Source organism: Muntiacus reevesi, chromosome 6, assembly GCF_963930625.1.
Source record: "Muntiacus reevesi chromosome 6, mMunRee1.1, whole genome shotgun sequence".
NCBI classification, from domain to species: Eukaryota; Metazoa; Chordata; class Mammalia; order Artiodactyla; family Cervidae; genus Muntiacus; species Muntiacus reevesi.
Window position 1 is genome coordinate 67,507,486 of NC_089254.1, and position 24,762 is coordinate 67,532,247.

At 40.2% G+C, this 24,762-nt stretch overlaps 1 protein-coding gene across 7 annotated transcripts in view; it reads right to left on the minus strand.

The window, feature by feature from the left end:
* The window catches only part of PALS2 (protein associated with LIN7 2, MAGUK p55 family member), a 121,149-nt gene that overhangs the window by 4,387 nt on the left and 92,000 nt on the right, over positions 1-24,762 (minus strand). For all 7 annotated transcript variants that reach the window (XM_065939001.1, XM_065939003.1, XM_065938999.1 and 4 more), the window contains 6 exons: positions 23,732-23,863; positions 19,797-19,896; positions 19,397-19,465; positions 17,710-17,871; positions 12,033-12,235; positions 10,928-11,056 (listed from right to left, as the gene is read on the minus strand). In XM_065939001.1, the coding sequence (XP_065795073.1) occupies positions 10,928-11,056; positions 12,033-12,235; positions 17,710-17,871; positions 19,397-19,465; positions 19,797-19,896; positions 23,732-23,863 (795 nt within the window). The remainder of the gene's footprint in view (positions 1-10,927; positions 11,057-12,032; positions 12,236-17,709; positions 17,872-19,396; positions 19,466-19,796; positions 19,897-23,731; positions 23,864-24,762) is intronic.

The window sequence follows — 24,762 nt, forward strand, 5'->3', positions numbered from 1 at the left end:
GAATCATCTAACTTTGGAGAAAACAAAGTATAACTTTAGTTCCACCCTGATGCTCCAGGCCGGTTGCATCTATCTGGGACTTATCACTCCCTGTCCGGAAACCTATCACCCCCTACACCTGCCCAGAAGACTTATCACCCCCTGCCCAACTACAAGTGTCATCTCAACAAAAGAATACTCAAAATATCCCGCCTGATTGACGTTTCCCTTATCACTTCCACAAACCTCCCTATATGTATGAGGCCTCCCTGATCCCTCTCGGCGCTCAGCCTGGTCGTTAGGCCGACTGTCGCCCCTCCTTGCCTGAATAAAGGTAACCTACTTCTGTTGAGGTCGTCTTTCCTTTGCCTTGCCGGAAATATGCCTTACATTCTTGGTGCTGAAACCCGGGAGGGGGTGAGGCACTCGTCTCACTCTCTCTCACTCTCCCTCCCTCTCACTGTTTTCCCCTTCTCTCGGCAGTCTGGGAGCTCGGGAACATCCCCCGAGCTCACTTCTCTGTCAGTGCTCTTAAGTTCCCCTCACTTCTCTGCCAGGGCTCTTAAGTTTCCCTCGGGACGCCTAGCGCCTTCGTGAGCAGTGCAAGCCTTGTGCTAAGGCTTTATTGATGCTTTGCGTACTCTCAGTCCTTGGCTTTACCCCCTTTTCTCTCTCTGACGACCTCCAGAATAGGGACCTCTTGCCATTTGACGGCTCTACAAGCAACACTCCACTCAAGCCAGTCCCTAGATTAAGGTAAGATCCGATCCGGACGGGGTTCTACAGGCACCCTAGAATTCAGTCCTCTCCGGGTCCCAGCGATCCCCGGCCCAGGGCCACTCTGTAGGCGACGGTGGGGGATGCTCCACTTCTCATAACTCCTATTGCGACTACGGGTGATGACTCGAGTTCCCAATAGGAGCCTCTGCTTGCCTTTCAATTATGGGGTCTGGCCAATCTGTCCCTAAAGATTCCCCTCTGGCCTATGTTCTCAAAAATCTCAAACCACTCTCACTCATTGAACTCAACTCTGTACACAGATTTGGCCTCAATGCCAATTAGACAATCAAGACTGCTGGCCTGAAGTCGGCACATTTGACTTTAACATTCTCCAAAATCTCACTGACTTCCTTAAACGGAATGGCAAGTGGTCGGAGATCCCCTATGCCCAAGCCTTTTGGGCCCTTTGGAGCAGGCCCTCCCTATGCCAGGCCTGCTCCACCCACGAGGTCCTTCTATGCACTTTTTTTCTTCCTCAACTAACTGCAGACCGCAACCTTTTGCACTCCTGGAGTTCGACCCCGTGGACGAGCCCCCTCCCTACCTGCCACCCCACCAACTCTCTCCTTCCCCTTCATCCAACTCACCTACTGGCCCCGAAACCTCTCTCCTGACTCCCCCTCGGCCCTGCTACCCCATCTCCCTGACTCTCCCTCCCCACTTCCCTCCCCGCCTGACACGGTCACGTACCCAGCACGTTTCCCCTGAGAGAGGTGGCAGGACCAGAGGGCCCCAGCCGAGTCCATGTGTCATTTTCATTGTCAGATATGAGCCAGACAGAAGAAAAGTTGGGATTGTTTTCTGAAAATCCTACCAGATACAGAAAAGAATTCCTGAAACTCTCCCAGGCCTATAACCTCACATGGAGTGATGTATATTATATCCTAAATGCCACTCTCACTCCAGATGAAAAAGACTGTATCTGGCAAGCGGCAAAAGCCATGCTGATCATTTACATAACCAAGACCGGGACAGCCCAGTTGCTGATGAGGCGGTGCCTCAGTTAGGTCCCCACTGGACTTACCAGCCCGGTGACCCAGGTATCAGGAGACTCAATCATATGATCCACCTGCATTCTGGAAAGAATGCATAAAAAATACTCATATCCATGTCAGTTATGATAAAGTCAGAGAAATTACCCAAGGGGCAGACGAAAATCCAGCCTTATTCTTGGCACGCCTCACAGGGGCAGTCCAGAAGTATACCAACCTAGATATCACTACCCCTGCTGGGTTACTCTACCTTCATGTTCAATTCATCAGCCAATCTGCCCCTGACATCAGACGCAAGCTTCGACAACTAGAAAAGGGCCCTGAGACCCCCCAAAGAGACCTTCTAGAAGTAGCCTTTAAGGTGTTCAATAATAGAGGGGAGGAGGCTAAGAGAGAAAGAAAAAGAACTTGAGAGAAAAGCTAAATATGCCTTTTTGGCAGCAGCGATTAAGGAAAGAGATCAGCCTGGCCCAAGTCATCCCAGAACGGGGCTTAAGACTCCCCCGGGACCCTGCTTCTGATGCAATCAGTCGGGACACTGGGCAAAGGCATGTCCAAACCCGCGGCTCCCCACAAAACCATGCCCAACCTGTGGTCAATGGGGACACTGGAAGATGGACTGTCCCCGGGGATGCCCTGGCACCCCTGGGGAGGTTCCCACCTCCCAGACCTGGAGAGTGGAATGTCCACAGGGACGCCCTGGTGCATCTGAGGAGATCCCTACTTCTCCTCAAGACCCCAGCCCAACTCTAAGAGAGTTGTTCCAATGACGGGGCCCGGGTTCCAGCCCCCCGGCCCGTGTCCTAAACACAAGCTCGGAACTTAGGGTAGACGGGGTAGTGGCCGGAAAAAAGATCTCTTTTATAGTAGACGCTGGAGCCACTTTCTCTCTCTTAACTTCCTACTCTGGCCCAACTCAAGATTCAGAACTCACAATCAAGGGGGTCTCTGGAGTTCCCCTAAGGCCAAAAATCAGTCCTCTATTACTCTGTCAATTTGGAAAAGCGACCCTTATACACTCATTCCTCATAATGCCTCAGTGCCTGATGGCACTCCTAGGGAGAGATTTGTTATCCAAATTGGGGGTCTTTATTACCATACCCCACCTCAATACAGTCTCTATATTCTGCATGCAGATGGCACCTAGACAGTCCCTATCCCTCTTCCCTGACCTTCCCTTGGATCTACCTGCCTTAGATCCCCAAGTCTGGGACACTGATCACCCATCCATAGCCAAACATCATCCCCCAGTCCACATTATCCTAAAAGACCCCTTGACTATAATCACCCAACAACAGTACTGTCTCACCCTGGAGGCCCACAAGGGACTTAAGCCTATCATAGGCCGTCTTCTTCAAGCCTCTATCCTAATTCCTACTCATTCACCACACAACACCCCTATTCTGGCAGTAAAGAAGGGACCAAACTCTTGGAGACTGGTCCAGGACCTGAGAAAAATCAATGAGGCTATTATGCCGACATTCCCAGTGGTCCCTAACTCTTATACCCTTCTGTCTACCACACCCCCGACTGCAACCCACTTCACAGTATTAGATCTCAAAGACGCTTTTTCCACCATCCCCCTCCACCCCCTCTCCCAATCCCTTTTCGCCTTCACCCCAAGACTCACGTGTCCCAACAGCTACCATGGACAGTTCTCCCCCAGGGGTTCAGAGACAGTCCCCACTTGTTTGGACAGGCTTTACAAAAGGACCTACAGACACTCGACCTAGCCCCGAGTCATCTCCTCCAATACGTAGATGACCTCCTCCTTTGTAGCCCAACCTGAAAACTCTGCCTCCAACATACTGCCAAACTGCTTGGGGCCCTGGGATCCTGGGCTTAGCGGGTATCCCAATCTAAGGCCCAAATAGTCCAGACAAAAGTCACCTACCTGGGACTTTCCATATCCCATCAACAAAGAACTATTCCCCCAGATAGAATCCAGGCCTTAATTAACTGTCCACTTCCAAAAACAAAAAGGGAACTCCTGTCTATCCTTGGCCTCCTAAATTTTTTCTGTATCTGGATCGCCAACTTCTCCCTCATTGCAAAGCCACTCTATGAGGCAACTAAAGGATGTCTGGATGAACCCCTCTTTAATCCTTCCTTGCTGGCCAGTCCTCTTCGCCAGCTCATCCAGAGCCTCCTCTGAGTGCCAACTCTCTACCTGCCAGATCACACCAGACCATTCTTTCTCTTTGCACATTCCAACCAAGGACAGGCCCTGGAGCTTCTATGTCAGCGGGCTGGAGACACCTGGGCTCCCATAGCCTATCTATCAAAACAGTTAGACATGGTGACCAAGGGGTGGCCTCCCTGCATACAGGCCATTGCTGCTATCGCAGCCCTCGTACCCGAAGCAAATAAACCCTCTAGACATGCCCCTTTAACAATCTGTTCTCCACACACCTTCCGAGACTTGCTATCACATCGGGCTTTCCTCTCCCTTCCCCTTTCCAGGGTACAGGTCCTACACGCCTTTCTTCTCGACCCTCAGCTCTCATTCTCCCCCTGCTCTCCCCTTAACTCCGCCAGCGTATTACCCATGTCCTTTACAACAGACTCCCTCTTACATAGCTGCAGCCTAACAGTAGATCTTACCCAAAACCCCTTCCAACATGTAACAGATCAGCTCATCCTACACCCAGACACCCCACACTGGTTCACTGATGGCAGCTCTCAAAAATCCCCACCCTTTGCAGCATGATATGCCATCAACCAGGGACACCTTTGTCACAATCATGGAACCCAGACAATTGAAGCTTCACCTCTGCCACCACACACCACCTCTCAACAGGCAGAACTGTTAGCTCTCACCAGAGCTTTAACTCTAGCTAAAAATCTAAGGGTTAACATCCACACAGACTCCAAATATGCCTACAACATACTTCATTCAAACGTCCTAATATGCAGAGAAAGAGGTTTCCTAACCCAAAGGGGATACCCCATTATTAATTCAGATCTGATCCACAAACTTCTAGAGGCAGCACTCTTACCAAACAAAGTCGCAGTCCTCCACTGTAGGGGACATCAAAAGGGAAGTCTCATATCAGCCTACAACAATGCTGCAGACCAGAAGGCAAAGGAGATAGCACTGTCCCATCCTTCCCTCCAGTGCCCTGTCATCTTAGCTCTGACTCCACCCGACCCTCCCACCACCAGAGAAATCCTCTCTTATCTATACTCATTTTTTCATCCCTCATCCAAGACACTCCAACAGTTCCTCCGTAACCACGTCCCCATATCCAATGCTGACAAACTATTTAGATAACCTTACCCGCTCTTGTCAAACATGTCAACGTACTAACCCCAATTCCAACCTTAAACTGACATCCTTTCCAACCCATCAAATGCGAGGCAGCCTCCCAGCACAGGATTGGCAGATAGATTTTACTCATATGCCCCGAGTCCAGAGAGTCAGATACCTTCTAGTCCTTGTGGACACCTTTTCGGGATGGGTAGAAGCATTTTCCACTACAAACAAAAGAGCCCACACCGTGGCCCAAATCCTCCTCACAGAAATTATCCCCAGGTTTAGCCTGCCTTCATCCCTACAGTCTGATAATGGCCCGGAATTTACATCCAAGGTCACCCAACAACTTGTCCAATTCTTACAGATACCCTGGAAATTTCACATTCTATACCGTCCCCAGTCCTTAGGAAAGGTAGAAAGGATGACTAGAATAATCAAAGAAACCCTTACCAAACTAACCCTCGAAGTACATCTGGACTGGACTAAACTTTTGCCAATTGTTCTACTCAGAATACGGGCTTTGCCCAGAAAACCCCTGGGGCTGAGCCCCTTTGAGGTGATGTATGGAAGGCCCATGCTCCCTCCTGGACTCCCCGTTGAACCTTCTCCCATACCAAGCTTCCTACACTCCCCTCTGCTGGCGCAACTCCGCAATGCCTTCTGGAAATACGTCAACCACAATTTGCCTGCCCCCGCCCCCCAAGCCTCCCTGCCCCCTTTACAAATTGGGGACATGGTCTATCTGTCTGATAGTCCCCAGGGTGACCTAACCCCAAAGTGGCAAGGACCATTCAAAGTCATCCTCCTTACCCCAACTGCAGCTAAACTCGAGAAGGTCACCTCCTGGGTACACCTCTCTCGCCTAGAACAGGTCACCTCCAATCCTGCGCTGCCCTCCTTAAATGACACCTATCAAGTCTCCCTCACAGGACCCACCTCCTTAAAATTCACCTGGCAACAACCCCTGTCAACCATCTGAGAGGACACTAAATGACCTGGACTCCTTTCAACCTACAGCTGTTCCTGACCCAACTACTGCAAGACCTCTGGCCCAGCGCCCCGACAGGAACCTCCTTCAAAGACCTGACTACATTGGTGTCTCAACTGTGGCTCCAGGGAACCTTCTACAACCTGTCACAGGGCAACTATACCTCCCCTTCCCAACAAAAAACTACACAACTCACTGGGCCAGTCTCTTCAAACCTAACCTGTATTAACTACTCTAGTCCCAACTACACTCATCTTACAAACTCTGCTCCCTCCTTCTGTTCCACTTGGGTTCTCTGGAACAGCACAAATAATTGCACCAGTCCAAGAATCTCCACTCTCTGTGGGACCTATGCATATTCATGCCTCCCCTTAGACACCCCTGGACCCTGCATCTTGGTCTTCATGACCCCAGGTCTAACATTCCTCAAAGAAGAAGAGATAGAACAAATAGTTTACCCCCAAGGGAACTTTCCCACAGGAAAAGATGAGCTGTTATAGCCCCCCTCCTGATTGGGACTGGCATAGCAGCAGTCCTAGGCACCAGGATTGGAGGCATCTCTATCTCTGCCCCTTTCTACTATAAGCTGTCCCAAGAACTTAATGAAGGCATGGAGCGGGTAGTGGAGTCTTTCCTTTCAATCCAAAAACAAATTAACTCATTAGCTTCTGTGGCCCTACAAAAGAGGTGAGCCCTGGACCTTCTCACCGCAAAAAAGGAGGGACCTGCCTTTTCCTAGGAGAGGACTGCTGCTACTTTGTTAATGAAACGGGCATAGTCCAGGGCAGAGTCAAAGAACTTAGAGACAGAATTAAGTTGCAGAAAAGAGTTACAAAACCTTTACACTCCCCAAAACCTGTTCCAACAGATCCTCCCTTGGTTGCTCCCTTTCCTGGGACCACTGGTACTTATCATTCTATTCCTCTTATTTGGACCCTGTCTCTTCAATCTCTTTCAAAGGTTTCTCCAAGAACGGATTTGGACCATCTCTCGAGATCAGGTCAAGACCAGTCTTCTTCTTGAGAGCCTCACCTCAAGCTCAGAAAAAAGAGACCGTGGGCCCTAGGACGATCCTCCATTCCAGACCCAAAACCGTCACCCCTATCCAGCAGGAAGTAGCCAGAGAGATATGGCACCCTTTTCCCCATTTTTTTATGATTTCAGGGTCTGGAACGAAGGAGTCTTTTGGGCCTAGAAAAGAGAACAACAGTCTCAAAGCCCCCTTGCTGAATCATCTAACTTTGGAGAAAACAAAGTATGACTTTAGTTCCACCCTGATGCTCCAGGCCGGTTGCATCTATCTGGGACTTATCACCCCCTGTCCGGAAACCTACCACCCCCTACACCTGCCCAGAAGACTTATCACCCCCTGCCCAACTACAAGTGTCATCTCAACAAAAGAATACTCAAAATATCCCGCCTGATTGACGTTTCCCTTATCACTTCCACAAACCTCCCTATACGTATGAGGCCTCCCTGATCCCTCTCGGCGCTCAGCCTGGTCGTTAGGCCGACTGTTGCCCCTCCTTGCCTGAATAAAGGTAACCTACTTCTGTTGAGGTCGTTTGTCCTTTTCTGCCTCGCTGGAACTGTACCTTACAATTACTCAGGAATTACATATATAGTATGTGCTTATTTTATATATGTAAAGTCTGAAATTATGTTAATGCTATTAGAAATGAAGACTTTCAGCATAGGAGGAAAAAAGATGATTAAAAAAAGTGAAAGAAGTTAAGTAAAAATGTAAAATGTGAGTTGGAACTATCAAATTGAACTAATGATGTCTATTTTCCAAAAGGGGGAAATATGTTTCCTTTACCTGGTCACTGAGAAGACCCTGAAACAATGACCAGCTAAGTTGAATGCACACCTCTAGCATCCGTAGGAGGTCTAAATACTATTTCCCACTAAAAGGAACCAGGGTTTTTGGAAGGCTGGTTCTAGATCTGGGCCAAGAAGTGTGTAAGGATAACCTGGAGCAGCTTGTTGTACCAGGAAGCAAAGAATCATTGAAGGTTTTTGGGGTTGTATTAGAAAGACTCAGAAAATAAGAGGAATAGGCTCCTCCTAACTGAAGATAACTTACACATCAAAGAGTAATAACTGACTTAAGTACAGACATAGGGAGTATTTCAAGTGACTTTAAAATACACTGATTTGATTTGACTGAAATACTTAGTGGGAAAAGCCCTAAAGATAAAGGAGACCGTTCACAGGAATCATATCTGGTAGCATTTATACACTTATATTCAGACTGTTGTGTACTGTTGAGATAAAGCAAATGAGCAATTATGTGCTACTTTTAACATTCCCAGTGTTTCTGAGAACTGGGATACTCAGCACAGGAGAATGGAGTTACCATATAAAAGAGGTTAAGTAAAACCCTGTAAGCCTGAATTTGATAGGGAAGTGTCAGTATAAATTCATGATACTGTTTCTTTCATACATACAAACAAACAGAAAAGCATATATCCAAATGAGCTCCGTCTACCTAAAAGGTGCATAAAGCTAGAAACAATGATCAATCTTGGGACAATGTGCATCTTTAATATTATAGTCCTAAAATAAAATACCATTTACTCTAAAAGGAACCAGAGCTTTTTGGGCAAATAGCTGACTCCTGGCTTGGAACAGAAAATGTACAAGATGAGCCTGGAACATCTGTCTTCCAGCAGGGAAGCTATATGAGACCATTAGGCTCATGAAATAGATCTCAAGGGCCAACTTAAATAAGCCCCTGTTGGTCAAAGATGGGGCAATTTGAACATCAGTAAGAATAATAACTGCAATAGAGTAAAATATATCAAGTTTAAATCCATGTGCTTGTGGATTTAAAAACTAAAAAAACACAAACCTTATTTGGTCACCTGTGGAGCCTGTTATGGGACAAACCCATTATTCCGAAAACTGAAGTATCAAGTACATTTTCTACTTTTCTGTAAATACTCTACTTCAGAGTAATCAACTAGTTGACGAAGAAAAGTCATTAGTTAGAAGAATTCTAGTTTATAAATGCAGAACGAATGACAAACTTGGAATACTACCACTTCACATCACAGTTTCTAAAAAAAAAAAAAAAAAGACAAAAGATATCAGAAGAATCCTCCTGCCTCACAACTAAGACTGCAAGTATGGAATAACAAAAGACATTGTGCATCTTTCGCATGTTAGCAATGGAACACAGGGATTCCAGAGACAGGAAACGGTGAGCCCCATGATTATACCAGGTTACACACCAGCTTGGAATAGCTTCCAGTCTGCAACACAGGGCAGTGGAGCCCGGGAGGAGGCTACTGCACTCTCTAAGTTGTCAGCAGAGCTGACAGTCCAGGGAGAACAAGCTGGCAGGAGCTTGCAGGACAGAATACAGGATGGAATAGCAATACGGGAGAGAGAACTCTGGAGACTTGCAAAAGACCCCCTCCAGCATTCAGCTGAATACCAGTCCATGCACATGACAACTACCCAGGGTCACAAAAGAATCACCAGGAAGGATGAGAGCTATTCATTCTGAGCCAGAGACAATATCCATGCCCAAAGGCAGAACAGAAAACCTCATGAGGCACAGGTCATCTGAGAGCGCACTCAAATGGGTTTTGCCTCAGCACTCAAGAGTAATTGCCCCTAGAATGGGAACTGCTCTGGTTTTAAAGCAAGACCTGAAACGAACAAACAATTTCCAAATAGCTGCATTTCCCAGGACAAAACTCACAATATCGGGTATCCAATAAATTACCAAGACAGCAAAGCAAAGGTGCAAGAAAATAAGACTCACAATGAGGAGCAAGGTCATTAAATAATCCAGAACTGATGCAAATGTTAGAATTTGAAGACATGAAAACATTATTATAACTATATTTCAGATATTCATAAAGCTCATTAGAAACATGGAGCAACCTGAAAAAGAACAAAGAAGACTACAACTACCTGATTTCAAGGCTAATCAGCTAAATTGTGGAAGAGGTAGAAGCAGGAGGGAGGAACTGTGGAGGGGCACAAGGAAACTTATGGAGGTGATGGACATGCCTGCTTCTTGACAGTGATGGCCTCACAGGTGCATACAGAAACCCAAACTTATCAAGGTGTATACTTTCAACATGTATAGTTTATTGTATATCAATTATACCTCAATTACACAGGGGTGGGGGGAAAATGATTTAGAAGACATTAGGTAAATGCAATGTGTTAATCTCGTTTGGATCCTGATGTGAACAAACTAACTAAAAAAAATTATAAATACTGAGGAAATTCAAATACAGACTATATATTGATGATATTAGGAAGCTGCTCTTCCTAATGTTTACATGTTAATGGTTTCATGGTTACATCCAAAACGTCTATCTTTAGAGATAAATACTAAAGTATTTATGGTTGATATGATATCAAAGATGTGCTCCAAAATAATTCAAGGTAAGGGAGGAAGTGAAGGGAGGTCTATTTGTAACGAAAATGGCCATGTGTTATTGAAGCTAAGTGGTGGGCACATGGGAGTTCATTTCTTCCCTCTTTTCTACATATTTAAAATTTTTCACAGCATGAGAAAAAGAGAGGGAGAAGTGAAAACCTGTAACAATTAAAAGTCAGTACACCTAACTCTACTCATAGTAAACCTTATGAACATGCTTGTTAATGGCCCTGTTTCCACATTAGTAAAAAGAGGGAATTAGTTTAATACGTACATTTTAACACTGTTCCATTTCCTTTTCACACAGAGTAAACTTCTGTTTTAAAATGGAGCGGATGATGATTTTTAAGTAAAAGCAATACTGTTCTGAATCCTAACTACATCCAGGGAACATATTTTTATTCTCTTATACCTTATGTAATGTGTTTATTTCATAAATATGAATAGATAGAATTAAACATGCCCAAAAGAAAAAGGAAAAACTTTAGGAGGAAAATAATACTGCTAGCCTGAAAAAAACTGCTCACCGTCAAAAGTTTGGTAGTGATACCAGCATCCACTACAGCCTTATGCATGGCACGTAAGGTATCTAGTTCTGGAGCAGCAATAAACACAACATAGGGCATGAACTCGGATGTCCTCAGCACTTTCAGGGCCTGTGTAGAAGAACAGGTGCAAACCAATTTATATAGGATTAGAATCTGAATTATGTTACCCTTTAGTTTATACTAAATAATCAAAGTCCACCAACCCTCTTCCTAAAGATAAAGGACACCTGCTCCCCATCCCCCCACCTCGCTTCTATCCTTCTGATTCCATATAGTGCTTTCCTAAAATAGTGATCCATTAATTTTGTTCTGATTTCAGTCTCACTACTCTTTGGTACCTACCCCTGAACAAAAAGAAAAGTATTAAACTTAAAGATCCCAAATCATTAAGAATGATATAAATGCTTTCTATGTTAATTGTAGAATTCTGTTAATGTTGAAAAAGCAGAAATAATTTCAGTGTCCATTAACTGCAGAGTGGTTATATAAACATATATCAGTATTATGAAATATCTTGCAGCAATCACAAAAAAAAACAAAAACAGTACCTAACATGAAAAGATCTTCAAGAAATACTGCTTAGTGAAAAAAGGCTAAAGAATCTACATAGAATTTTTCCATTTATGTATATAAGAAACAACAACAAAAGGAGAAAACCCATTACATTTTCTATATATATATATATATATTTTTTTTTTTTATTTAAAGCATACTTAAAATGACAAAATGATATGCACAAAACTATTAATAATATAAATCTCTGAGCAGGGAAGGGAGATTGGGTTGAGTGTAGAGTGGTGGGGAGGGGTCAGTAGGGAGACACAGAATGAGAATGAAATGAATGGGATATGTGTGTGAATGTGTGGGGGTGTGTGGGCTGGGTGGGAAGGGGTGTGACTTGAGCATCTACTGCCATCCAAGTCTCTGTTGGCTAATGAATTAGAGATTGAATAAACTAGCTGTAGATGCATAAGGTTCTCTATAGCCACAGGTAAAAGAGGAAAAGATTATCCTCATAATCTGAAGACAAAAATTCCATAGGAACTAAAACTTAAAGAACAGCTTTGGAATTCATGCAGCTTACTTGTGGGTTGACATCCAAAATGCAAGTTCTTCCAGTTTGGACAACTTCAAGAATAGAGTCAATCTTGGTTCCGTAGAGATTTCCTTCATATTCCCCATGTTCCAAATACTTTCCAGCTTTAATATCAGCTTCCATCTCAGATCGTGACACAAATTTATATGCTTGGCCATCTTTTTCATCTTCTCTTGGTTTCCGTGAAGTAACTAAATAACACAGCATTGAGAATTTGTACAGAGACAATGCAATGTATTAAAATATAAACCAAAATGCACAGGGTAGCTTAAGACTTTTACATTCAGTGCAGGGGTTGACAAACCATGGCCTATGACCAACTCTTATTTTTGTAAATAAAGTTTATTTACAAAACCTGCTTGCTTCTTATTGTAAATAATAAAACTTTTATAAATAAAGTTTTAGTGGCACACAGCTTTGCTCATTCATTTTATCACCTATGTTTTTATTCATTTTACAAAGGCAGAATAGCTGCAGTACAGACTAAATGGACTACAAAACCTAAAATATTTACTATATGATCCTTGAATAAAAAAGTTTGTTGACCCTGATCCACAGAAATGTTTTAAGAGGTAGTTTTCAATATACAATTTACATCCGAAAAATATGCTTTATAAAGTCAGCTTGAAACTCAAAATATATTTACCTAGAAGCAGAGCCCTAACTTGAAATTCTTAACTAAGGTAAGAGCTAATAAGTGTGAAGTATATTGCAAGTGAGTATCTTTTCCATCTGACCAATACTCCCTTTCTCTTAAGGAACATTAATTTCTTTACACTTTGCAAGTCCAACAAGTGAGCAAAATTCTATTCTTAGTTGGTATTATCAATTTTCTGAAGTGTAGTTTTATGCACAAGTTGTCTATCCTTTATCTCACCCTAGTACCACACCTTTCTTCTAGCTTCCTTCTAATTGACATTTCCAAATGTTAATTGTTTTGTTTTGCACCTCAGTGGTAGATCTAGCCACCTGGATGTTACTATATTCTATTTTCTCTGACCTGAAATATTCTTTCTGAGAGAATGAGAGAGAGGAGATCAAGTCAAAGATCCTTTTATCTGATATTTGAGAAACATGCAACTTCTTTGCAACCTGGTTGTGCTAGGAATGGATAATTATCACCTTTCAAATTGTTGCAAAGATGCAGTTAGGTACTCTCTGCCAACTTGCTAGAACTCCCTAGGAAGAAAGGTAACTTGTGTATGTGTGTGTGTGTGTATTCAAGTTTAACCTTATTCTGAGCTTGGTTACATCAGATATAAAAAAAAAAAATTCTACTTCTATTAGTCAAGTACTTACATAAGCAGAATATCTGAGAAAATCATTAACCATATGCAATTAAAGTTAGAAAGTAAACAGATGAAAAAGTGACAGTCAGTATTTGGACTATTTGTAACAACACACCAAGAAAACTTTTATAAGAACAAAACTTTAAGTTCAAGCTCAGTAACAAGGGTCTAATTGATAAATGAGATCATTATGTACAAGATGATTCCCTTTTCCCCTTGCTGTTTTCTGGCTCATCCCAGATTACTGTAGAGAGATTTATGAAGTCACTTAAAGAGCTTGAAAATGCTATAATGACTTCTCATATTAAAAAATGTATACTCTCTTATGTTTCTGGAATTCTTTACCAAAAGTGGTATGATAAAATTTCTAAGGCAATTTTAATTTCCCCAAATACATACATGCTAGGACTTGGCTTAGTATCTGTGAAGATAATTTTAGAAGAGTATGACTTTTGGTGATGCACTACAGTGAAACCACATATGGGAATGTGCTGCTTGAAATAAAATGTATAGACACACACACTGCCTCTACCACTACCTCCATCAGATGGAGAGAATCTCACATTATTGGTGATATGTTATTGGTTTACAAGTGAATTTTAATGACAATACCATTCTCTAGTGGACACACACACACAATCTAAATTGCCACATAATTAAGTCTTTTTCCATTTTTAGAACAGAGAAATTAGATCAGGGTGACTTGACTACAGCTGATTCCTTAGACTTTTATGATAAGTAACTAATGGATTGTTTAGTAAAATTCTAATCTTTAGCAGCTCTTCATATGGTGAGGAAATAAGCAACAAAGTAACATTTGTTAACTATCCCAAGATATAGTAAAGAGAAAACATAATTAATAAGGTAGGTTAGCCACCTAGATTAATAATTTTTAATATTTTATTTCAGGATCATATAATATATAAAGAAAATTAAATCAACTTAATCTAACAGCAGTATTTACCTCCTTCCCTATGATCCAGACTACCAGACAATGTGTAGCACAAGACTATGTATCAAAAGTTAAGCAAACTTGTCACACTTCATCAATATTTGTGTGTGTTAATTCTGAAGCTTAATAAAAACTAGATGTTATATAAATGTGAATGATTTAAAGAAAAGTAAGACACACCAACATCATGTAACAAAGTGAGAGTTGATGTATGGATATACATACATCATTCTATATAAAAATTCAGATATGAATATTTACATTTACTAAAAATAAATCTGTTGAAAGGTAAAATAGTATATTTTTCTACAAATTAATTTGGCATGAAGAAAGCAAGATGAAATAAATATATGTATACTTCTCTATGTATAAATCTCTCTCTATATATATCCTTTGGTCTACTAATTTTATGTCTGAGATTTACATATACACATTTTAGTTACTTGTAACAAAAATGCCACCCAAACCATGTAAATGGATGATAACAGAGAGGGTTAAATCAAGCATGGTATACTTATATACTAGAATATTTAGAAGCTAATATGATTAATTTTTAGGGTTTTTTAATAATAATAAAATATACATTACATAAAATTTATCATTTTAACCATTATTAAGTGCACAGTTCAGTGGTATTAAGTACATTAACACTGTTGTGCAACTATTACCGTTATTCATCTCCAGAGTATTTTAATCATCCTATACAACAGAAACATAAAAAAGAATTACACTCACTATTTAATATTCTTAGAGATACAGCAGAGATAGTTCCCAGAAACAGATAGTGCTATGGGAAAAAAAATCAAACAGGAAACAGAAAATAATCCTAAAATGAAAATTATGACTAGTTGTAATAAACACTGATGAGACAGAAGATAAAGAATTCAAGGTAATCTTTTAAAGAGTAGAATAAAAAGATAAAAGGCTGGACAATATGAAAAGTAAGAGACTAAAGAGATAAATTCAGGATATTCAACATCCAGCTAATAGAAATTCTAGAAAAAGTCAAAACAGAAAACAGAGAGAAATCATCCAAGAAACATAATTCCCTAGAATAGAAGAACATGAATTTCTAGTCTGAAGAACCACAATCATCAGCACAATGAATAAAAATAGATGCACACAAAGGCACATCATTATAAGAAGATAATGAAAACCAACAAAATAAAAAGACTCTGAAGGAGAAATCAGGTCATTTATGAAAGAACGAAAATTAGAATGACATCCTAGACTTCTTAAAAGACCCTGATGCTGGGAAAGAATGAAAGCAGAAGGAGAAGGGGGCAACGGAGGATGAGATGATTAGATGGCATCACTCATTCAATGGACATGAACTTGGGCAAACTCTGGGAGATGGTGAGGGGCAGGGAAACCTGGTGTGCTGCAGTGCATGGGGTCACAAAGAGTCGAACACGACCTCGTGACTGAACAACAGACTTCTTAACCAAATTGGATTCAAGACTAACATCTCTTCAGTATTATAATTTAGACTTTATATTCTCAGTCAGTCAAATACAGGGCAAAAAACATACAACTTCAAACACAAAGATCCAAAATTTACATCCATAAAACATTTCTTGTCAAGTTGCAAGTTGTGTCCTGTAGCAAAACAATGCAATAAACCAAGAAAGAAAAAGAATGGGACCCAGGAACCATAGCTTCAACTCAGGACAACAATAAAGGGAAACATCCCTATGCTAACGTGGGATAGCCAGAGAGGACTGTGTGTAGTCCTCACTGAAGCAGGAAGATTGAGGGTTGTGAGACCGAGGTCTCCAAGAAAAATGCATGACTTAACTGAATAAGCCAGTCTTTGTTTTAAAACAAAACTATATGCATGAATACATAAGGCAAGGTAAAATGAGGGGAAGAAAAAAAAGAACTCTAGAAATTGCTGGGTTGGGGAAGAGCACAAGGCTGTTCAAGAAAGTGAAACTGAACAAAAAAAAAGAAAGTGAAACTGAATTAACTGAAACTAGAGCTATATTTACATTGGGAGGACACTCAGGAAGAGAGTAGATAAGGCCTACATTAGATAGAGCAAGAAACAGCAGAATGAAGACATTATTAAAACATATGGAGAACTAACAGAAGAAATACCAGAAAGATTGAAAAGTGTTTCTGGTAACTAGGTAGAAGAAGATGGGGTTATTTTTCATTGTATATTTTTAAGAACTACTTAATTAAACTATGCTACATGCATTAATTTGATAAAAATAGAAAACAAAATACTTTAAAATACTCTGGTCACAGTGAGATTTTTATTTTGTAAACTATTTAACTAGGATTGGTCTGATTTCCTGATTTACAGTGCACACAATGCAACTCAACCCCTAAAGGAATTACAAACAACACACGGGGACAGTGAGAGGGTTATTCCCTCAATACACCCCTAAGAATGTTAGCAACAGGATTACTCACTGAGAACTGAATGTTTAAGCATACTGGATGAAGGGAGAGACACCCTAAAACTCATCCGAAAGAGATGGAGTGATGTCAGGCTAAAACCTGACTTGTAAAGCTTAAAGGAATTCAAATATCTACAGAAATCCTGTGTGAATCAAAAGGGGGCTTGTCAGCAATGGAAGCACAGGAAGGGGAGTTACAAAGGCAAAAATGGCTGATATTCAGGGAAGAGGTAAGTTCCCATAAGTAAAGGCTCATATATCTTCAAAATGAAGACATGAAGACACATGTATAGTCGTCCTTACAACAAGGCAGATATGGCATTTAACTCCTTGCTCTAACTCCATTCTCATCAAGCATGTTTCTGACACTATTTAACTTTCCTTGTAAATGTATGAATGGAGAAAGAATGCAAAGATCATAAAATGAGTGTTTGGTTCACTTAATGTTTGTACTTCCCATCATGTATTTTATACATAAATAAATATGTGACCTTAATTAATCTTGCATGCTCTGGAAGAAGACTCTCTTTTAATGTGCTATCAAAAAGCAGGCTTATGACCTTGCAGGAATGAGACCTACAAGCCAGACCACAAAAATTCACAAAGGGACTGCGACACTGGGAATGTCAGAGGATCCAGCATCTTTCCCCCTTTCCTTTACAATAAAATAAGTGAAAAACACAACTTTTCAGATATATGTCAATCGTACAAGAAAATACAAAGCTAATGCTAATTTTGCCGCAACTCTTAACACCTGCATTTAGTGAACATTACCAGACTGAGGAGTCTGGAGAAGTGACTGCCACCAGGCAGCAAGCTGACAGAGGCTACAGCACTATTTCAAGACAGCTGTAGACTTGTCGAGATTTTCAGTATCATTTGTGCATTCATTTCCATTGTCATAATCAGAAATTCCTTGGGAATAAAATAATAATAATCCCCACACCCACCCCCCACTGACACACACATATCCTTTCCTTCCAAATCAAATAGCAAAGGAAATGCAGAAGACTTACATGGCACTGTGGTTCCAAATCTAGTGGGATTTAACACTATGAACCTGTTTTTCAAGCTTCTCCGTCCCACACCTTGAGCTCCTATCAATACTAACGTCTTTCTCTGGAAGGGAGGCATTTTGGCTACCTCCTCATATATCTGGATTTCATGACGATCGAATTCTAAATGTAAGGAAATAGGAAAACATCATATTCAGTTCTGTTCAGTGATGTTTTAGCTGTCTTGATAGTGAAGTATCACTTGAACTGTACTGTCTTAGCATAGATATTTAAAAATAAATTTGGTAAAGTACAATAAATTATTTTGTATTCTGATTTAAACATCTGCTTCCATCCTTTGCCTTAAAAATCTAACAAAGCTAAAAAAGTGTCCTTGCTTTATCCTTATAAGATAGTCTATCCATTAAAATTTGTTTCTTTGCAATTCATCAATAGAAATAATTAGTTAATATAATCAAATTGCAAATGAGTTTATGTTATCTATTCCACTAAAAAGTGCATATCAAATAAGGACAGCCGTATATCTAGAGTAGCTGCTTAACTAAGTTTCACAGAATGAGTACCCCTTTCAATGATACAAATGAATAAATATTGTGTGGCAAACTCTGCAAATATCAGTTTGATTAATAAAATGCATACAGGCAACATAATAACATTTAAAGGTTAAGATTCTAAATTTATGTATAAAATAAAACATTGATCCTAATTATTTTCAGTAGAAACACATTCCAAAATTACAATCAGTGGGAAAATGAAAAATTTTCCATTTTGCAAGAAAGCTTTAAGTATATGTTTTTAATGAATAATAAAGCCAGAGAGAATCTGAAATATTATGTTACCTATTATTATGGATATGACTCTCAATCTACAGTAATAACACTGCTTCCTTAGTTATCATCTTAATAGCAACACTTTCTTTGCACAGTTTCTCCACAGTAGGTTAAGGGAGAGTCTACTTTCCCCTTATTACATTATTATTATTATTGCAATATGTCATTATTTTCTTTATAGTGTGCTGTTTAGTTTATTACCAGCATAGAGGAAGCTCTAAAGTCCAGAAAGCACTTTATAATGATCAGTTCTTTTGAGTCTTTGAGTCAGAGTCTCCAGAGCCTTCTGATTCAAAGAGCTGCATGTCACTCTTAGCAGCCTCTACAACTGAAAAGAGTAACTGGTAGGTGTCATATTTATCTGTCTTTAAATCTAAAAGATTTAAGAAAGAATCCTATTAGATCAGGCTAAGATTTGTTTGGTCCAGTACTGTTTCTCCAAAAGTATCATGGATAATGTTATGGTGGAATACGTCTGCCATTAATCATAACACTTTTAACATAGTCATAAAAAGGGATTTTGTTCTGTAGAAATAACACATAAGTTCCTGTCAAAGTTCTTAAAAAAATAATTTCAATTGTCACATTGTTCCTTCATTAAAACAAGCATAAATCTTAAGCAATTCATTTTATTGTAAATTATGCTCATAAAATAAAGCACACTGGTGATAGTACAAACATGTATATCAGGATTTAAATAATGTTACTGCACTGAGTGTTCGCATCGCAGTTCCTTGCAATTGGGTACTAATATGAATTAATTCATTTAAAATTATACATTTAGAACGTACGCCACATTGACTAACGATAAAGTCATTTCATAGTTCACTTGGACTTCTCAAAAAAGTAAAACATACCTGCATTTCTGGTTGTGAGATACATCATCTTTTTCTTTTTTTTGCTACTTATGGTTCCACAAAAAGGTCCTGAAGGATGACAAGGCAAATATAACTTAAATGGTATGTCAGAATATATACACTGCCCTGTAGTATTCTATAGGGCTGGGAGAATTATCTTCCCAGAGTTGCATCCTACAGAGCAGAAGTGGGCAAGGGTGAGCTGAGCCACTGAATTCTGAGGTAATACCAGCAGGTGGCAGAAAGGGATCAAAAAGTTTACTTCTGAGAGGGATACAATGAAGCATAGATTGATTCTAGGTATATTTTAAATAAATTCTTCTGCTAATTCAGATGAAACAGGCAAGAAAAACCGAGGCCACAAATGGCTACTTGTTACTTATTGTGTCGAGTTCATCACCTGAATTGTCCCAGTCTCTTCTAACAAAGGCCTTTCTCTTCTCTTCCAGGAACTGGCTTGGAATGAGACCAGCACTTCCTCCCTCTTTTACATGGCTAGCCTAGAATCAAATCAATGAATTGTATGTATCAGTGACTAAAATTTGAGACCACATTCTAATAAGCAGGACAAGCAGTAGTCAGTTAAAAAAAATTTTGCCCTTAAGAAATGGACCTTGATATTTAAGTCCATGGTACTGCCATGACTGAAACATCTTAGTACTGAGGAATCAATGGGCTCCTAACCGAAGTGCCAGCTGGTAGTGAGATTTTGAGACCAAAGTACAAAAGCAAACAGGACCTTTAAATTACTAATAGCTTTTTATTTATAATAGTAAACTAGTGGGACTGGAAAGGCATACTGCTCTCTGTGTTAGCACTTGTCAGTTAGGTGTTTACTATCATATTAATCCCACTACAATGGTACTTCCTGAGGCCAAATCAAAGTTGGGGGGGGGGGTGGGAAGACAGCACTGGGCCAGAGTGGAACAGAGTGGAGGGTTTACCTCATGCTGCCAGGAATCTGAATATCCCGAGAGGGAGAGTAAGTTTAAAATGGGTAAAACGTCACCTACTTCGCTCATTATTAGAGAAATGCAAATCAAAATTACAATGAGATACCACCTCACACTGGTCAGAATGGCCCTCATCAAAAAGTCTACAAACAACAAATGCAGGAGAGGATGTGGAGAAAAGGGAATACTCTTGCACTGTTGGTAGGAATGTAAATTGATACAGCCACTATAGAAGATGGTATGGAGATTCCTTAAAAAACTAGGAATAAAACCACCATATGACCCAGCAATTCCACTCCTAGGCATATACCCTGAGGAAACCAAAACTGAAAAAGACTCATGTATCCCACTGTTCATTGTAGCACTATTTACAATAGCTAGGACATGGAAGCAACCTAGATGTCCATTGACAGATGAATGGATAAAGAAGTTGTGGTACATATACACAATGGAATATCACTCAGCTATAAAAAGGAACACATTTGACTCAGTTCTAATGAGGTGGATGAACCTGGGACCTGCTCTACAGAGTGAAGTCAGTCAGAAAGAGAAAGATAAACACCATATTCTAACACATATATATAGAATCCAGAAAAATGGTACTGAAGAATTTATTTACAGGGCAACAGTGAAGAAACAGACATAGAGAATAGACTTATAGACATGGGGAGAGGGGAGGAGAGGGTGAGATGTATGGAAAGAGTAACAAGAAAACTTACACTACCACATGCAAAATAGATAGCCAGTGGGAATTTGCTGTATGCCTCAGGAAAATGAAACAGGGGCTCTGTGTCGGGTTGGAGGGGTGGGGCAGGGAGGCAGTTGGGAGGGAGGTTCAAAAGGGAGGGGATATATGTATACTTATGGCTGATTCACGTTGAGGTTTGACAGAAAATAGCAAAATTCTGTAAAGCAATTATTCTTCAATAAAAAATAAATTAATTTAAAAAACCCCTAACTTTTAAACTGAAACCCAAAGTATTTCAAAACAGTGCCTGGAGAACTGGCTACTAGAGATACTGGCTTATCGCACATTGTTAGTGACTTTATCCTTACAACTAGAACAGAAAAATCCAGTATTATTTTTAGCAATTAAAATCTTTAAAAATACATTTTGAGTAACAGATGACAAAAATGCAGGAAGAGACAGATAGATACTGCTGACAGGGTTAGAAGAAAACTAAGAGATGGCATTCAGAGAGAAGGGGGGAAAAAAACTTGGTAAAGTTCAACAAAGGAAACTGCCCATAGAAAGCAGATATTTTTAGATGAGAGTTCTAAGAAATTCAGTTGAAACCTCTTGAACTCGTGGATTCTGTGTACTCATTTCTTAGTTTTCTCACCACATAGTACACTTATACATTATAATGTCTTAACTTGAAGGACATATTAGTAAGATTGTTCTTATTGTTATAATTCATCCCCCCTCAGAAGTCAATTTAACTTATTTGAGTTAATTTGAGCAGGTCAGGAAGCAAGAGTTAGAACTGGACATGGAACAACAGACTGGTTCCAAATAGGAAAAGGAGTACATCAAGGCTGTATATTGTCACCCTGCTTATTTAACTTATATGCAGAGTACATCATGAGAAACACTGGGCTGGAGGAAGCACAAGCTGGAATCAAGATTGCTGGGAGAAGTATCAATAACCTCAGATATGCAGATGACACCACCCTTATGGCAGAAAGTGAAGAAGAACTGAAGAGCCTCTTGATGAAAGTGAAAGAGGAGAGTGATAAAGTTGGCTTAAAGCTCAACATTCAGAAAACTAAGATCATGGCATCCGGTCTCATCACTTCATGGCAGGTAGATGGGGAAACAGTGGAAATGGTGGCTGACTATTTTTGGGGGCTCCAAAATCACTGCAGATGGTGATTGCAGTCATGAAATTAAAAGACACTTATTTCTTGGAAGGAAAGTTAAGACCAACCTAGACAGCATATTAGAAAGCACAGACATTACTTTGCCAACAAACGTCCGTGGTTGCTGCTTTTGAACTGTGGTGTTGGAGAAGACTCTTGAGAGTCCCTTGGACTGCAAGGAGATCCAACCAGTCCATCCTAAAGGAGATCAGTCCTGGGTGTTCATTGGAAGAACTGATGTTGAAGCTGAAACTCCAATACTTTGGCCACCTGATGCAAAGAGCTGACTCACTGGAAAAGACCCTGATGCTGGGAGGGATTGGGGGCAGGAGGAGAAGGGGACAACAGAGAATGAGATGGTTGGATGGCATCACTGACTCGATGGATGTGGGTTTGGGTGGACTCTGGGAGTTGGTGATGGATAGAGAGGCCTGGCATGCTGCGGTTCATGGGGTCGCAAAGAGTCAGACATGACTGAGCGACTGAACTGACTGAACTGAATGACTGTTTAGTTGCTCAGTGGTATCTGACTCTTTGTGACCCCATAGACTATAGCCTGCTAGGCTCCTCTGGCCATGGAATTCTCCAGGCAAGAATACTGGAGTGGGCTGCCATTCCCTTCTCCAGGAGACTTTTCCGACCCAGGAATTGAACCTGGGTCTCCTGCATTGCAGTCAGATTCTTTACGGTCTGAGCCACCAGGGAAGCTCTGAGTTACTAATATCTAGGTTTAAGTCAGAGTTCAGTGTGGATCCCAGGTCCTTCCCTCTCACATCTTGCTCCTTAATGAGACTCTCTTTTACTTTGATAGTTTAAGGAATTTTAGACTTTGTTTCTCCAGTTTTGGTTGTTAGTCTATGTACACAATTACAAAAACAGACTTATTATGGCTGCTAGAGACTTCTGAAAACTGTATTAGTGGAAAGGAAAAACAAGAAGACTATCACACACATCTTCTGAAAAATGGAGGGGGAAAAGACAATGGTAACACACATCCCTTTCTATACACACAGATTTTAATCCAAAACCAAACAACACAGATGATAAAGCAAACCTTTAACTCTCAGTAACTGAGGTGGGCAAATAGATTCAAAAATTAGAGAAATTAAGTTTTATTTGTCATGAACATACATACAGTGAGAGGAGACAAGAGGAACACTACTCTACCCACAGTAAAGGCTCCTAGTTAAAACAAACACTGAAAAGGATGACCTCAGGTGAGCTGTTCCTGCTGAGTACTATAGTTTACTGTAATCTTACGTGGAAGAACCGACTGGTCTAGGCTGTAAACCACAGGCTAGTTAATACTGACTTTATTAACAGCTACTCACAAAGTCCCTCTCAATTTGGTCTTCTGTCCACAAAATTAATAGCCACGAAGCGGGAGCTGTTCATGCAGGGGGAAAAAAAAAATCACTGGAACAAATAATAATACTTTCCTCCTGAATATTCAGAAATTGGTCAGATCTAAGATTGAAAGTAAGAAAGCAGGTGAAGAAATTTTGAGAAGCATACTAACCTGCCACCAGTTTGGGTCTTCTCTGTTTACAATCTGCAGAATTTCTCCTTTTGAAAACTTCAATCCTGCTTCTTTGCAGGGTATCAGGTTATCATTGTATGGATTATAATCAAAATGACATTTCACAAATACCTAAAACACAGCATAATTAAAAAAACTAGAAATGTATCATTTGTCACTGGATTTTGGAAATCTTTTTCAAAGCACTGTGATTTAATTGATAATGTAAATGATAATGTATTTAGTACTTCAACTAAGGAACTTGTTTTTCTTAAATATAAAGTTATTAGCACATCAATAATTTGGCATCAGAAAACAAAACAGGAAATAAACATTAGTACTACATTAGATTTTTGTTTCTACCTTTAACTTCTAATCTTAACAGTTTAACAACTGCTTTCTTCCACCTTTCTTGCTTTCTCACTTTCTCCCAATCTTTTCACATGATTGTCCAACCAACAGTGCATAATTTTTATGCAAGTAAATGCCACTTTCTAATTAACATCCTGAACTAATATATGCAGTTAGGTCGTAAGTTTCAGATATAGTAGTAATGACTTTTTGAAAGGTTCCTAAAGCCAAAATTAAACAATAAAGGTTCATGTTGAAATCAGACCTAAAATATAGTCAGTAATCTTTTTTTTAAAAAAGACAAACTTTCATCCATGGTAAAAACATATATTTTTACTCACATAGATTCACATTGGCCAAAAGTTGTGAGGAAAATGCTTTTCTGGAATTATCTTGCTTTGATGTAAGTAATCAGCATCAAATTAATAGGAAGACAAATACTAAAAAAGCCCTGAAGCTATTTTCCAATTTAAATTCATGTAACTATGCAAATTTCTTTTAAATTTGTTTTATTAATAAAACTATGTCAGTTACCATGGTTAGTTATGATTTCCAATATCCAAAATATTTAGCTTATTTAATTTTGAATTCTAGTTAAGCATTTTCAGTATTCGATGGTAAGTTCAGACTAATTACTTTCTTACTGCAGACCTTTTCCAGGCATACTTACAGAAATTTAA